This window comes from Saccopteryx leptura, chromosome 2, assembly GCF_036850995.1.
Source record: "Saccopteryx leptura isolate mSacLep1 chromosome 2, mSacLep1_pri_phased_curated, whole genome shotgun sequence".
Classification (NCBI taxonomy): Eukaryota; Metazoa; Chordata; class Mammalia; order Chiroptera; family Emballonuridae; genus Saccopteryx; species Saccopteryx leptura.
In genome coordinates, this window is record NC_089504.1 from 57,708,267 (window position 1) to 57,725,568 (window position 17,302).

Sequence of the window (17,302 nt, forward strand, 5' to 3'; positions counted from 1 at the left end):
ATCCCATGCTCAAGCTGGTGAGCCAGTGCTCAAACTGGATATGCCCATGATCAAGCCCATGCCCTCAGGGTCTTGAACCTGGCTGACTGGCTCAGAGGTAGAGCATCCACCCAGCTTGTGGAAGTCCCAGGTTTGATTCCCAGTCAGGGCACACAGAAGAAGCAACCATCTGTTTCTCCACCCCTCCACTTTACCTCTCTCCCCTCCCCACTCACTTCCTCTATCACACCCATTGTTCAAATGGTTTAAGCAATTGGCCCCAGGCACTGAGGATGGCTCCATGGCCTTGCCTCAGGTGCTAAAAATAGCTTGGTTGCCAAGCAATGGAGCAGCAGCCCCAGGTGGGCAGAGCATCACCCTGTAGGGGGCTTGCCAGGTGGATCCCAGTAGGGGAACATGCAGGAGTCTGTCTCTGCCTCCCTGCCTCTCATTTAATAAAAAGAAAGAAAAAAAGAAAAGAAAAAAAAAGAGCATACTATGCATACTGATTTAAAATTATTGGTGGGCCAAATTTAACTCAAGGATCACCATTGGGATGTATCTACTTAGGATCTGCCCAACCAATCTCCCAAGCTCCCATTCTCCCAACAGCAGTTTTCATTCAGGCATAGTTGGCCCACACCAACAGTTCTGCCATAGCAATGCATAAAGGCCAAAAGAAAAATAAATTTGAATATATATATGGAGAGAGAAAGACAGAGACAGGGAGAGAAAAAGACAGAGAGGGAAAAGGAGAGATAAAGAGAGAGAGACAGAGGAGAGAGGGAATCTAACTTTATAAATGTACGGAGATAAGTGTTATTTTGATATCTCAGGTGGAATCCTATTAAGTATATAAAGAAGACATTATCAAATCCTAGTTCCAGTTGTTTTTGTTTAAAATGGTCATTGATATTACTAAGATGAATCACTGAAACAGGTATCTAAAGAAATCCAAATCAATACAAAATACTTACAACAACAAGATATAGGTTTCAAAGTAACATAGCATTCATTGGGTCCAACATTTAGTGATGGATGGCAACTGAATACTTGGAATAGGACAAACTCCTACTGTACTCTTTATTTCAATGCATCATTTTACTTGACTAGTTTAAATACTATCTCTCTTACTACATTTTCCTTCTATCCAAACCAAAACTGATTTCTAAGTTAACCCATTGTGGCAAACCCAGATCATTTATGTAAAGTGTGATGTTAGTCATTATGACAATATAGAATTCTTGCTAAAGTAGATACATTTTATCTTATTTTTCAGGTACCAGGCATTCTTAAAAGGTAATTATATGGCCATTAGGACTTTTTCTTACCAAAAAAATAAATGACAAGTAGCTTGACATCAGATTTGCATACTTCAAACAGCTGTCCACTCTACATATGTTAATGAATGTTAGAAGCGATTAAACATAAATTTGTAGTCTGTGGAAGGGAAAGTAAACCTAGATAGGTATTAACTAGAAAAGCAATATATAAAAAAAATTAACATTTTTTTTGTGTGTATACATAATATACATATTTATGTGTGTGTGTGTGTGTGTGTGTGTATATATATATATATATATACACACACAGTTTAAAGCAGCAGGAAATTATAGTAAAACTTTCTGGTGAATGCTTACCTGTCATATCCACATTTTTAGTAATTATCATTTCTCCACTCACAAGGCTTATAGATTTTCTCATATTTTGCTAGTCAAGAGTTGGAGGCAGTGCTAAATTGACATTTATAATGAAATCTCATTTCATGAATTTATTTTTTTTTAACATTTCTTTTTTTTTTTAATTTAATTTTAATTTTATTTATTCATTTTAGAAAGGAGAGAGAGAGAGGAGAGAGATAGAGAGAAAAGGGGGGAGGAGCAGGAAGCATCAACTCCCATATGTGCCTTGACCAGGCAAGCCCAGGGTTTTGAACCGGCGACCTCAGCATTTCCAGGTTGACACTTTATCCACTGCGCCACCACAGGTCAGGCATGAATTTATTTTTTTAAAAATAAAATGAGAGAAAATTTAGCCTAGGATGACCAAATAACTAAACCCATTCTCAGAAGAATTAAGAGTTCAAATGCATCTCAAAGATCAGCTAGAATTTATTTATGTAACCCGGGTAATCTACTTAAATCTCTGTGTATATCTGTTTGCTCACCTATAAAATTGGACAGTGAATCAAAACAACTGTTAATATTTCTTCTAATTATAACACTAGCCTGATCAGTGGATAGAGCATCAGCCTGGGACACAGAGGACTCAGGTTCAAAATCCTGAAGTTGCTGGCTTGAGCATGGGCTCATATGGCTTGAGTGTGGGCTCACCAGCTTGAGTGTGGGGTTGCTGGCTTGAGCATGGCATCATAGACATGACCCCATCTTCACTAGCTTGAGCCCAAAGGTCACTGGCTTGAAGCCCAAGGTCACTGGCTTGGCAGGAGCCCCCCTACCCCCAGTCAAAGCACATAAGAAAGCAATCAATGAACAACTAAGGAATCACAACAAAGAATTAATGCTTCTCATCTCTCTCTCTTCCTATCTGTCTGTCCTTCTTTCTGTCTCTCTCTGTCTCCCATAAAATACATTTTAAATTAAAAACAAATAAATATAACATCAGATAATTGGATTTTTTCATCAAATCCCAAAAATTTCACTAGATTTTGTCTGCATTTCTGCTATCCAATACACTAAAAAAGTGTTAATTTGAATAAGCAAAAACACTATGCTGAATAGACCATCCACAGTGCAGCTAGACACCATAAATAAATCAAAGCTTATAGATACACATTCAACATTATTATAGTGCCTATTACTCAAAGTTCCATCATTGGAATTTCATGTCAAATCTGAATATCACCTTTATTTTCATTCACTTAACAGTGGAATTTAAGTTAGGTCAAGTTTTAAAAATTAGCCACACCCCCAAGCAATTACAAGCTTGATTGTGCTAGCTTTATGTGTTTTTCCTAATAAAATTCAAATAAATACACAATCCATAATTAAAATTTAAAAAATTCCACCAAGTACTATCTAAATGTTGTGTTGTATAACCTCAGTGGTATACATATTAAACTTTGAACAATACCAGAGCAGCTTATGAAAAGAAGATTATATACACTGGAATAGAATATAAAATTTTGTTTTTAAAAATACTACTAAAACATTGTTTCTATTGAATTTATTAGAATAAAAATATCATTAACTGTCAAACCCTTTATTTTTTTATTAGGTAGAGAATCTGATTTCATACATTACTTTAAAAATGGAACAATAGGACCACCAGTTGATGGGTAGAGTTTTTCTTTTACACATGCATTAGCATAAATCCCACTCTCATCATGCCAAGTGTTGATGCCAAATCTTTTGGAACCATCTAGATCTGTGAACTGAGAACGGCACTTTCTGTGGACTATTGAATAATCATCTTGACAAGGATAATCCTATGTGGGGGTGGGGAGGGGAGAGAAAAGATATTGAGTAACTGAAATAGGTAAAAAGGTGTACGTCTTAAAAGTTGATCTTCAATGTGTTAGTCTTATTATGAACAAAGGTTAATTTTCAGACAATTGATTAATTTAACCTCTCAATTTACAAATGCTTCAATGAAAAAATCGTTATTGCATTTATAAGTGCTTATATCTCTGAAAGAAGAAACTAGTTCATGGTTGTTTTATTTATGAAACTAAAAATAAATCATTATACATTTAAAATTGTTCTAAACCATAAATTTATGGTTAAAGAACAATTTAAATTTTATGATTATAAGACCCAGACAATTACAATTCATCTACCCTTCAACACCTTTTAAAAATTAATGTGTTATAATTATTCCAAAGAATAATATCTTGGGTTATATCTTTAATAACTACTATCAAGTCACACTTGCCAGTAAATGCCAAGTTCAAAGACTCATTCCTATCAGAAATTTACCTCAGCATAATCCAGTATAATGTTTAAGGTATTTATTCTTAGTGACTAAATGAAAGCTTCTATTGTAATAAAACAAGACATTATCATTGACCATTTTCCAAAAGAAAAATGGATTCTTTCAGATTACATCAAGGGTAATGGAAGACAAGGAACATAAAATCCTTAAACCAATTATATATACTGCTCACAAAAATTAGGGAATATTTAAAAATGAATATGAACTGATAAAAAAAAAGCATTTGATTTTTTTTTTATTAAACAAGAGCATCAAAAAAGCAAACGAGTCAAAAACAGTTGTTCAATTATGCAATACAAAACCAACTTTTATTTCATTGGTGAAAATGCACTATACAAAAGTCTGAAAGTACTAAAGTACTTGCACATTCCCTGATCCCCTAATTTCTATGAGCAGTAATTTCTGCCTTAAATTGATACTATTTTTGAAGCACTAGAACAATATTGAAATTAAATCACCAAAACTATAATACAATGAAAGAATGCCAAAAAGTAGTTCAAATCTTAGATTGACCTTATTGAAAATAATTGAAAAAAATTTTAAATTTTATTTAGGAAATTAAGTTTAATAGGGTGACATTGATCAATAAGAGTACATAGGTTTCAAGTAAACATTTCTATAGCATTTGAACTGTTGATTATGTTGTATACCTGTTGGTCAAATAAGTTTGTAAATATGATATATATGTTTGCTCGCTTATAGTTTGCATTGGGTGTGGGGGACAGGCTGTAAGCAGGCAGGGTCATTATACCCTAAGGCTTAGTTTTATGACTAAGCATTTCCCACCCTAAGTGACTTTATATTAGAGACTTCCTTGTTTGTATATTGGATTAAAGGTTTTGATTTCTACACTATAAAATGGGGCAGACCGGGAGCTTGCTCTCTCTCAGTTCCTGAGATGAGCATTAGAGAAGAGAGCAGAGGAGGGAGAGCAGAAAAATGCCATGTGGAGGAGAGGAGAGGCAGCCAAGATGGTGGAGTGCTGAAGGAGAAGCCAGTTTGTGCAGAGTTTGTGCAGAGAGAAGGAGATGGGGAACAGAGGTGAATAAGGCTGGTGAGCTAGAAACCTTTGATTCTAGGAAACTCAGATAAGTCAGTGGCTTTGGGAGCCCTGAATGGAAAGAAAAGTGTTTTCCCACTGTGTGTATTTCTTGTCCACTGGGTGCAAGCTAGGATTAAAGCTAATGGCCCACCAGTTCTTGGTTCCGTTCTTTCATTACCATCTGTCTGAATCAAATGTGAACCTACAGGGGCCAGGCAGCTGTGAAGGTGGCTGCAGCTACTGGCTTTACAATACCCATCACCCAAAGTCAAATCATTTTCCATCACTGTATATTAGTCCCTCTTTACTTCCTTTCTTCCCCCACCTCCTCAACATCCCCCTTCCCCTGGTAACCACTTCACTTTTATCTATGTTCATGAGTCTCAGTTTTATATTCCACTTATATGTGAAATCATACAGTTCTTAGCTTTTTCAGATTTACTTATTTCACTCAGTATAATGTTCTCAAGTTCCATCCATGTTGTCATAAATGGTACTATATTATTATTTCTTATGGCTGAGTAGTATTCCATTGTATATCTGTACCACATCTTCTTTATCCAATCTTCTTTTTGTTTGTTTTTTGTTTTTATAAATAAATTTTTATTATAATGGGGTGATATCAATAAATCAGGGTACATATATTCAAAGAAAACATTTCCAGGTTATCTTGTCATTTAGTTCTGTTGCATACCCATCACCCAAAGAGAGATCATCCTCAGTCACCTTCTATCCAGATTTCTTTGTACCCCTCCCCCTCCCCCTCTCTCTCCTTCCCTCCCCCCACCCCCCGTAACCACCACACTCCTGTCCATGTCTCTTAGTCTCGCTTTTATGTCCCACCAATGTATGGAATCCTGCAGTTCTTGTTTTTTTCTGATTCACTTATTTCACTCTGCATACTGTTATCAAGATTCCACCATTCTGCTGTAAGTGATCCGATGTCATCATTTCTTCTAGCTGAATAGTATACCATAGTGTATATGTGCCCCATCTTCTTTATCCAGTCTTCTAATTTTTTTTTTACAGTGATTAAAAGCCTTTAAGCAAACTCTTGGCCAATACAGCAAGAATCCATAAAAGAGTAGTGTCTTTAACATGTTCACCAAGCCCAAGTTGGCCCCATCACCATGCCAAATCCCTGAAAAATGCAACCCAATCACAGTTCAGTTTGTTAGGAGCTGTCACAGGGAGCAGGAGTCCAGGAAAGTCCACATCCAGGAAAAGTCCTCATGGCACTGGAATTGTCACCATTCTATACTTTGCAGCTCATGTCCAAGTCCCAATGACCACTGCTTCTAGCTGGTAATGATTCAGGTAGACTGGAAAAGCCATTTGCAGCATGCGTGGATATGGAGCTTCTGTTCTCCTCTGCCTGGAGAGATGAGACCAGGTTGCTCTTCCCTGGAGCTCTGCGACTGTGGCATGGTAAAGAGAACCTTGGGATGCACTAAGCTGTATCCAGGTAGATTCATAATAGAAGTTGGCAAAAGGGGGAAAGAGAGCTCTAAATTAGGAGTAGGTCCCAGCCTGAAATATGAGTGGGGCATTGAGGTAGGAGGGATAAAGGAAACACTATATATTAAGCAAAGCAGCAGAAAATAGGACTATCAACACCCACAACAGAGATCTTCGAGGGAAGAATAAAAAACCTGACTATTCAGGCAAAACATAGTTAAGTGGCCCTTGTGCAAATGAGATCAGTTTACCTGCTTCTTGGAAGAAATACCCTAGGCTCGTCCACAGTGTCATATATGGGGCCGACGGCCCTGCGCACCTTCAGCCTTCAGTGGCAAACCCCAGCTTTCTGGGCGAGGTTAGGTCATACATGGCTGGAGAAGGGCTGGAAGAGACTGAACCCTCCCTTAGAGGAGTGAGGGGGAAGCCTACCTTCCAGTGTCCCTGTTTCCTCACAGCAGAGGCATGTAAGCCTGGCAGGCTTTAGCTCAATGACCTTCCTTTCCACTATTGAAGCAGGCCCCAGATGGCATCCTATGAGACCCTTTTGGGGCGTTAGAGCCTTTAAGGATGTATCCTAAAAGCTGGTAATTCCCCTGATCTCTATTGGGCTTTTTCTGCCTCTAGGTATCTTAAAAGCCATACTCAAAAGATCTCGCTGAGGGGTTTGAGGATCCCCATCCACCTATATAAATCTTTTCCATATATCTGGAGCTATTTGGAAAAAGACAAAACAGTGTTATTAGCTGGATCTAATAAAGAAGGTAGTAGTTTGCAGGCAAAAAAGATTTGGTGTCTCCTGTTCATCAGCATTCAAAAGAATGTAAATTTTTTTTTTAAATACTAAAAATAAATAAATAAATAAAAGAAAAAATACAACAACAAAAAAAAAAAGAGAAAGAGAAAAAAGAAAAAGAAAAGAAAAGAAAAAAAGGGCATTCCCTTGTGCTAAGCTGCAGGGAGCATGGGGTGAGCTTGAGTATGTCCTATGAAACATGGAGCTCTATGTTGACATATAAGTCTTTGAAGAAGGAGGAACTGCTGAAATAGTTCATCAGCATTTGTCCCTCAGCAGTCTTTATAGTGGAAACACCATAAGTAAATATTTGCTGTCTGTCTATAGATTAAACGGGGAATATAGCAAATGCTGAAAAGCCATGATCTTTGTGCCCCTTCCCTCCCCCAACCCCCTCCCTCTCCTCCCCCCACACTGTAACCCCAACACTGTTGTCCATGTCTCTGAGTCTCATCTTTATGTCCCACCTATGTATGGAATCATATAGTTCTTAGTTTTTTCTGATTTACTTCTTTCGCTCAGTATAATGTTATCAAGGCCCATCCATGTTGTTGTAAAAGATCCTGTCATCATTTCTTATGGCTGAGTAGTATTCCATAGTATATATATACCAAAGCTTTTTAATCCACTCGTCCTCTGATGGACACTTGGGCTGTTTCCAGATCTTTGCTATTGTGAACAATCCTGCCATAAACATAGGGGTGCATTTCTTCTTTTCAAACAGTGCTATGGTGTTCTTGGGGTATATTCCTAACAGTGGTATAGCTGGGTCAAAAGGCAGTTCGATTTTTAATTTCTTGAGGAGTCTCCATACTGTTTTCCACAGTGGCTGCACCAGTCTGCATTCCCACCAGCAGTGCAGGAGGGTTCCCTTTTCTCCACATCTTCGCCAGCACTTATTCTGTGTTGTTTTATTGATGAGCGCCATTCTGACTGGTGTGAGGTGATATCTCATTGTGGTTTTAATTTGCATTTCTCTAATCATTAGTGATGTTGAACATTTTTTCATATGCCTATTGGCCAACTGTGTATCCTCTTTGGAGAAGTGTCTATTCATTTCTTTTGCCCATTTTTGGATTGGATTGTTTGTCTTCCTGGTATTAAGTTTTACAAGTTCTTTATAAATTTTGGTTATTAACCCCTTATCAGACACATTATCAAATATATTCTCCCATTGTGTAGTTTGTCTTTTTATTCTGTTCTTATTGTCTTTAGCTGTGCAGAAGCTTTTTAGTTTGATAAAGTCCCATTTGTTTATCCTGTCTTTTATTTCACTTGCCTGTGGAGACAAATCAGCAAATATATTGCTGCGAGAGATGTCATAGAGCTTACTGCCTATGTTTTCTTCTAAGATGCTTATGGTTTCATGGCTTACATTCAAGTCTTTTATGCATTTTGAGTTTATTTTTGTGAGTGGTGTAAGTTGGTGGTCTAGTTTCATTTTTTTGCAGGTAGTTGTCCAATTTTCCCAACACCATTTGTTGAAGAGGGTGTCTTTACTCCATTGTATGCACTTACCTCCTTTGTCAAATATCAGTTGTCCATAGAGCTGTGGGTTTATTTCTGGGTTCTTGTTCTGTTCTATTGATCTATGTGCCTGTTCTTATGCCAGTACCATGCTGTTTTGAGTACAATGGCCTTATAATATAACTTGATATCCGGAAGTGTGATACCTCCCGCTTTATTCTTCCTTTTCAAGATTGCTGAGGCTATTCGTGTTCTCTTTTGGTTCCATATAAATTTTGGGAATATGTGTTCTATATCTTTGAAGTAAGTCATTGGAATTTTAATCGGTATTGCATTGAATTTATAAATTGCTTTGGGTAATATAGACATTTTAATGATGTTTATTCTTCCTAACCATGAGCACGGTATATGCCTCCACTTATTTGTATCTTCCCTGATTTCTTTTATCAATGTTTTATAATTTTCTGAGTACAAGTCTTTAATCTCCTTGGTTAGATTTATTCCTAGGTACTTTATTTTTATGGTTGCAATGGTAAAGGGGATTGATTCCTTGATTTCTCTTTCTGACAGTTCATTATTAGTGTATAAAAATGCCTCTGATTTCTGAGTATTGATTTTATATCCTGACACCTTGCTGAATTCATTTATCAGGTCTAGTAGTTTTTTGACTGAGACTTTAGGGTTTTCTATATACAATATCATATCATCTGCAAATAATGATAGTTTTACTTCTTCTTTTCCAATTTGGATGCCTTTTATTTCTTTTTCGTGTCTGGTTGCTGTGGCTTGGACTTCCAGAACTATGTTGAATAAGAGTGGTGAAGGGGGGCACCCCTGTCTTGTTCCTGATCTTAAGGGGATAGCTTTTAATTTTTGCCCATTGAGTATGATGTTGGCTGTGGGTTTGTCATAGATGGCCTTTATCACGTTGAGGTATGTTCCCTGTATTCCCACTTTGCTGAGAGTTTTGATCATGAATGGGTGCTGGATTTTATTAAATGCTTTTTCTGCATCTATTGAAATTATCATGTGGTTTTTCTCCTTTCTTTTGTTTATGTGATGAATCACATTGATTGATTTGCAAATATTTTACCAGCCTTGCCTCCCAAGAATAAATTCCACTTGATCAGAGTTTATGATTTTTTTCATATATTGCTGGATCCGGTTTGCTAATATTTTGTTGAGGATTTTTGCATCTAAGTTCATCAGGGATATTGGCCTATAATTTTCTTTTTTTGTGTTGTCTTTGCCTGGTTTTGGAATCAGAATTATGCTCGCCTCATAAAAGGAGTTTGGAAGTCTTCCTTCCTCTTAAATTTTTTGAAGTAGCTTGGGAAGGATAGGAGTTAGTTCTTCTTTGAATATTTGGTAGAATTCACTTGTGAAGCCATCAGGCCCAGGACTTTTCTTTTTTGAGAGTTTTTTGATAGCTGTTTCAATCTCATTTGTTGTAATTGGTCTGTTTAGGTTTTCTGATTCTTCCAGATTGATTTTTGGAAGATTATATGATTCAAGGAATTTGTCCATTTCATCTAGGTTGTCTAGTTTTTTGGCGTACAGTTCTTCATAGTATTTTCTTACAATATTTTGTATTTCTGTTGTGTCAGCTGTTATTTCTCCACTCTTGTTTCTAATTTTATTTATTTGAGTCCTCTCTCTTTTTTTCTTGGTGAGTCTCATTAAAGGTTCATCGATCTTGTTTACCTTTCAAAGAACCAGCTCCTGGTTTCATTGATCCTCTGTATTGTTTCTTTAGCCTCTATGTCATTTATTTCTCCTCTGATCTTTATTATATCCTTCCTTCTACTAGCTCTGGGCCTTGCTTGCTGTTCTTTTTGATGCAGGGTTAAGTTGTTTATTTGAGCTTTTTCTAGCTTCTTGAGATATGCCTGTAATGCTATAAACTTCCCTCTCAGGACTGCTTTTGCTGTGTGCCATAAATTTTGAGTTGATGTATGCTCATTATCATTTGTTTCTAGGAATTTTTAATTTCTTCTTTGATCTCAATGTTAACCCATTCGTTATTTAATAACATGCTATTTAGTTTCCAAGTGTTTGAATGTTTTTCAATTTTTCTATTGTGGTTGATTTCTAGTTTAATGCCATTGTGATCAGAGAAAGTGCTCGATATGATTTCAATCTTCTTATATTTGTTGAGACCGCTTTTGTGCCCTAACATGTGGTCTATTCTAGAGAATGTACCATGAGCACTTGAAAAGAATGTATATTCTGCTGTTTTAGGGTGAAAGGTTCTGAAGATATCTATTAAATCGAGTTGATCTAATATATCCTTTAAGTCTGCTGTTTCTTTGTTAATTTTCTTTCTTGAGGATCTATCTAATGATGTTAATGGGGTATTGAAATCCCCTACTATTATAGTATTGCTGTTGCTCTCGCCCTTTAAGTCCATCAAAGTCTGCTTTATATATTTAGGTGCTCCTATATTAGGTGCGTAGATATTTATAATGGTTATATCTTCCTTTTGGATTGCTCCCTTTATCATTATGTAGTGACCTTCTTTATCTCTAACTATGGTCTTTGTTTTAAAGTCCATTTTGTCTGATATAAGTATTGCTACCCCAGCATTTTTTCCAGTTCCATTTGCATGAAATATTTTTTTCCATCCTTTTATCTTCAGTCTGTGTGCATCTTTTGATTTAAGGTGTGTCTCTTGTAGACAGCATATGTATGGGTCCTGTTTTCTTATCCACGTAGCTACCCTATGTCTCTTGATCGGATCATTTAATCCATTAACATTTAAGGTTACTACTGATATGTAATTGTTTATTGCCATTTTTTTTTCTTTAAAACTGTATTCCTCTTTTACTATATTCTTTTTTTCCTTTGATCTGTTTACAACAGGTCCCTTAGTATTTCTTGTAGCCTTGGTTTGGTTGCAATGAATTTTCTGAGGTTTTTTTTTTGTCTGTAAAGCTTTTTATTTCTCCTTCAATTTTAAATGATAGCCTCGCTGGATAAAGTAGTCTTGGTTGTAGGTTCTTGTTCTGCATTACTTTGAATATTTCTTGCCATTCCCTTCTGGCCTCAAGTGTTTCTGTTGAGAAGTCAGAAGTCATCCTTATGGGGGCTCCTTTGTAGATGATAGTCTTTTTTTTCTAGCAGCTTTTAATATTTTCTCTTTTTTAGCTTTGGTATTTTAATTATGATGTGTCTTGGTGTTGGTTTCTTTGGGTTTCTCCTTAATGGAGTTCTCTGTGCTTCCAGAACATGTGAAATGTTTTCCTGCCTTAATTGGGGGAAGTTTTCCACTATAATATGTTTGAACAAAGTCTCTATCCCTTGTTCTTTCTCTTCTTCTTCAGGAACCCCTATGATGCGGATGTTATTTCTCTTCATGCTGTCACAGAGCTCTCTTAGAGTTTCCTCAGACTTTTTGAGTCTCTATTCTTTTTTCTGCTCTGCTTCTGTGCCTTTATTTATCGTGTCCTCTAACTCGCTGATTCGATTCTCTGCTTCATCCATCCTGCTTTTAATTCCTTCCATTGTATTCTTTATTTCAGATATTGTATTTGTCATTTCTGACTGATTCCTTTTTATTATTTCAATGTCCTTTTCTATATTTGTTATCTCTTTATTTAGGTTTTTGTAATGGCCATCTATGGTTGTTCTAATATCTTTGAGCATCCTAACAATCATTATTTTAAACTCTGCATCTGGTAATTTGGTTATATCTGATTCACTTAGGTCCTTTTCTGAGGATTTCTCTTGGTTTATTTGTGTTGTATTTCTCTGCCTCCGCATTTTCTCTTCACGAGAGTGGCTGTGATCACGCGCTCGGGTGCACAGGCATTGGTGGGCTTGGCCTTTTCTCCTCCCCCGTGTGTGACGTTATTCTCGGTTCTGAGGGCACTGGCGAGCACCTTTGCTCAGCTGCGGGTCTCCGCCTGTTTCCGGGCTTTCGCCCTGCCCTTGCAGGAGGAGCCCACTCAACGAACAGCTGCTAGCCTTGGCTCTACTGCCGGGCAGGACTGCGTGCCCAGGCTCAGCTCAGTAGCGGAACTCCGCCTCTTCTGGGTTTTTGGCTCCACCCCCATGGGAGGAGCCAGCTACCACGTCAGACCACAAGCCTGGGTTGCACAGGCGGGGCAAGGCTGTGCTCTTCTGCCCTTGCTCAGGGGCTGGTCTCCACCCTTTCCAGGGTTCCCGCCCTTCTCCCGCAGGCTAGATTACAGGCTGCTGGCAGCTGAGCTTGACCGCTTTTGCACGCCACCTTCTCCCCAGCTGGGCAAGATTGAGCTCACACCTGAGCCCAGTGGTAGCCAGCTGGCTTCCACCCCTGCCAGTAGAACCGCGTTTTTGTCTCCTGCTGCCGCCTGCCCTCCGGCGCGCCCTCAGCCGCGTGGGTGGGGGCGTTGCAGCTCAGACTCTAAGACTCACTACTGTAGACCCAAAAGCTCCCTCCTTCTATGTGACTCTGCTCTGAGTGCCACGGGGGAGCTTGTTTGGCTGCTCTCCTGCTTCCCTTTGCTGGTATTGCTGTTTCCGGGGGAAATATTCACTTCAGCTTTGGGGAGTGACTCGTCCCAGGGGTTAGGGTGGCTATCTCCCAAAATGTTTCTCCCTGTGCCTCCTAGATTACACTCTATTCCTGCTACTCTGGTCCTCTCCTTTCTCCCCCGTCCCTAGGAGCCCCGGGTGAGTGGCTGTGAGAGAGATGTTCTGCGCGGTCCCTTTAAGAAGGATCCTGGGTCTGAGAAATCAGACTCTTTCTCCCATACCGTATCCTGACTTGTTTCCAGCTAAATACTGTCCTTACGCCTCTTCTGGGTTCTGGGGCTGCAGGCTGGGGCTTTGTTCCTGGGGCTCAGGACCCTTTCCCCTCTGCTAAACTCACTTCCCGCCACGCGAGTCTCTCCCTGCTGCCGTTCGCTCCAAGGAGCTGGGCAGCCCTCTCCGCGTTTCTGCTTTTCCTACCAGTCTTGGTGTGGCTTCTTCAGTGTTCCTTGGTTGAAGAGTCCTCTTAGTTTAGTCCAAAGTTGGTTTTTCCAGATGATAGTTCTTAAAATTAGTTTGTAATCCACTTTGGTTCTGGGAGGTAAATGTTGGTACGTCTGCCTACTCCAGTGCCATCTTGTCTCTCTCTATCCAATCTTCTATCAAGGGACACTTTGGCCACTGTGAATAATGCTGCAATAAACATGAGGTGAATGTGTCTTTACATACCAATGTTTTCAAATTTGGGGAATAGACACCAATAGAGGGATTGCTGGGTCATAAGGTAGTTCTATTATTAATTTTTTGAGGAACCACCATACTTTCTTCCATAATGGTTTTACTAATCTGCATTCTCACCAGCAGTGAATGAGGGTTCCTTTTCCTCCACAGCCTCTCCAACATTTGTTATTACCTGTCTTGTTGATGATAGCCAATCTAACAGGTGTGAGGTGGTATCTCATTGTAGTTTTGATTTGCATTTCTTGAATAGCTAGTGAAGATGAGCATCTTTTCATACATCCGTTGACCATTTATATGTCTTCTTGGGGCAGTGTCTGTTCAGGTCCTCTCCCAATTTTTTAATTCGATTGTTTGTTGCTGAGCTTTGTGAGTTCTTTATATATTTTGGATATTAACCCCTTATCAGAGCTATTGTTTGCAAATATCATCTCCCATTTAGTTGAATGCCTATTTGTTTTGTTGTCAGTTTCTTTTGCTGTACAGAAGCTTTTTAGTTTGATATAGTCTCATTCATTTTTTTTTGCCTTTACTTCCCTTGCCTTTGGGGACAAATTCATAAATTGCTCTCTAAAGTCCATGAATTTAGTAACTGTTTTCTTCTATGTAATTTATTGTTTCAGATCTTGTATTTAGGTCTTTGATCTATTTTGAATTAATATTTTGTGCAAGGGACAAACTGTATTCAAGTTTCATTCTTTTGCATTTGGGATTTCTCCATTGTGTGTTTTTGGCTCTTTTGTCCTAGATGATTTATCCATATACATGTGGTTTTATTTCTGGGCTCTCGATTTTGTTCCATTGGTCTGTTTTTCTGCCATTATCATGCTGTTTTGATTATGTATAGATATAATTTGAAGTCAGGTAGTTTGATACCTCTGGTTTCATTCTTTTTCCTCAGAATTGCTTTGGCTATTTGGGGTTTTTTTATGGTCCCATACAAACCTGGTGATTTTTTTGTTATATTTCTTTAAAAAATGACATTGGGATTTTGATGGGGATTGAAAATTTTAACCATGTGTTCAACTATAACAGTCATTATAGTGTCTATTTATTTATTGAGTGCCTATTATCAGGTGAGCATGGTAGTTGAGTGTTTATATCTTTTAATTAATAACAGGGCTCTAAAGTAGTAATTACTATTCCTACTTTATATATAAGAAAACATAATTTACTTCAAATCTCAGAAGGGAAGAATTTTTAAAATGCTGATATTAAGTAACTCAGCTAGGACGTCAAACTAAACAACTGAATGTCAGACCCATTATGCCTCCAGGATTGTCATGAAATTTTTAATAATTAAGAAATGAAAAAATCATAAAATCCTACAACTACATTTTATCCATGTTCCTTTCTAAATAGTTTGGGCTTTTGCTTTATGTTGTTGGGTCTTTCTTTGGGGCTGTTTGTTTGGTTTTAATCAGGTAGAGGCCCTTTAAATGAGATTTGAACATTTACCAAAACTACCCTTCAGAGGGAGGCAGGATTTGCTCATTCCTACCACAGCTTTGATCAAACTGAAGAAAGTGTCAAACGGAAATGCAAGGTCAATGTGTTCCTTCAATGTCTCTTAAGTAAAGAGGACAATTTATTTGATCAGGTGAGAGACAAGATTATATGTGATAATTTAGGAAAAAAGATTCTAGCAGCAGAAGGATTAAAATTGGATCTCAACTATTCATATAATCAACTGATGAATGGTTAAACAAAATATGGTCTATTCACACAGTGAAATATTATTTGGCAATAAAAAATAAAGTACTGATAGATGATATAGCATATAAAACATTATGCCAAGTGAAGAAGCTAAACCAAAATACCACATACAGTATGATTTCTTATAGAAATGTCCAAAATAGGCAAGTCCACAGAGACAGAAGGTAGCTTTTCAAGAAATGGGGAAGAATGTTAATGGGTGTTATGGCTAATTTTCTGTGTCAACTTGATTGGATCATGGGGCACCCAGATACACGTGTACACACCTTGCAACCCAACTCACAGTCTTAAGGACTTTCAGAGTATCAATGATCAAACCTCAAAGATCAATGACTCAAATCATAATATTCTCCAAATGTGTAGAAAAATATCCTTTGCCAATAAGACTTAACCAAGAGCTGAAATGAAGATGAGAAAGATAAGGAACAGCCTGGGGAATTGTAGGAAGAAGAAGATAAAAGTAAAGGAAAGCAGGACAGCAGAAACAGCCAATATTATTCCTACCCAGACTTTAATCAGGCAGAGTCTCTTTGATGTAGACCCAGAGAAGTACATTAGATAAATGAGAATAATGGGAACCCTGGCCGGTTGGCTCAGTGGTAGAGTGTCAGCCTGGCGTGCAGGAGTCCCGGGTTCGAAATCCGGCCAGGGCACATAGGAGAAGTGCCCATCTGCTTCTCCACCCCTCCCCCTCTCCTTCCTCTCTGTCTCTCTCTTCCCTTCCCGCAGCCAAGGCTCCACTGGAGCAAAGTTGGCCTGGGCGCTGAGGATGGCTCTGTGGTCTCTGCTTCAGGCACTAGAATGGCTCTGGTTGCAACAGAGCGACCCCCCAGATGGGCAGAGCATCGCCCCCTGGTAGGCATGCCGGGTGGATCCGGGTCGGGCACATGCGGGAGTCTGTCTGACTGTCTCCCCATTTCCAACTTCAGAAAAATACAAAAATAAATAAATAAATAAATGAGAATAATGGCAGAAAGGCATGGGGGTGAGTCTCCTGGCCCCCATCCTTCATGAAAACTCTTAAAAACAAAATACATCTTGGGGCTGCCCTATCATTTGCCTGGGTCACATGTCACATACCTAAGCTGGTGGAGCAGCATGATCATGGGGGGGGGGGGGACCTGAGAGTCATCAATCATGAGCCACTGTTGGTATTTTGTGGCATAAACAAGACCCTGAAGTAGCTGCAAGTCTGTAGAGGGGGTTCAGCTCTCACATGCAGAGCTGAGCATTAGATCCGGGACTGAAGGGGAGTCACCAAAGATTTCAGCTGGGTCAACATTACCCACGGTCATAAAAATAAGGCTGAGTAATCCCAAACTTGCCATGAGGATTACAACCTAGTCCAGAGAGAAAGCAAGAGAAATAAAAAGGCTGACAGCTAACAAAGTCCACAGAGCAGATCCACTAATGCCAGCAAGGAAAAGAGCAACCAGGTAGACTAGGAATATCATCCCAGAGACCAGAACAGGCAAACAGACTAACAAAACAAAACAAAAACGCACTTACCTAAAATCTAGATAGGAATAATATTGGCCACTTCTGCTGTCTTGCTTTTCTTTATTCTTCCCCCCTAGCACCAGGATGCTAAGTCATATCCCTCTCTCCATACACCTGCATGCCCCCTTAGAGAGAGTTGCAGTTGCTGTTGCTGTGTAACAGGCCAACCATAAATAGCATGTAAAACAATAGCCATT

The 17,302-nt window shown here is 38.6% G+C and overlaps 1 protein-coding gene across 1 annotated transcript in view; it reads right to left on the reverse strand.

Annotated features, from left to right (window-relative positions):
- Window positions 1-3,238: 3,238 nt before the first annotated feature.
- Window positions 3,239-17,302, reverse strand: part of CFAP95 (cilia and flagella associated protein 95) — a 100,626-nt gene continuing 86,562 nt past the window's right edge. The window contains exon 6 of the mRNA XM_066365676.1: window positions 3,239-3,427. Within this exon, the coding sequence (XP_066221773.1) occupies window positions 3,239-3,427 (189 nt within the window). The remainder of the gene's footprint in view (window positions 3,428-17,302) is intronic.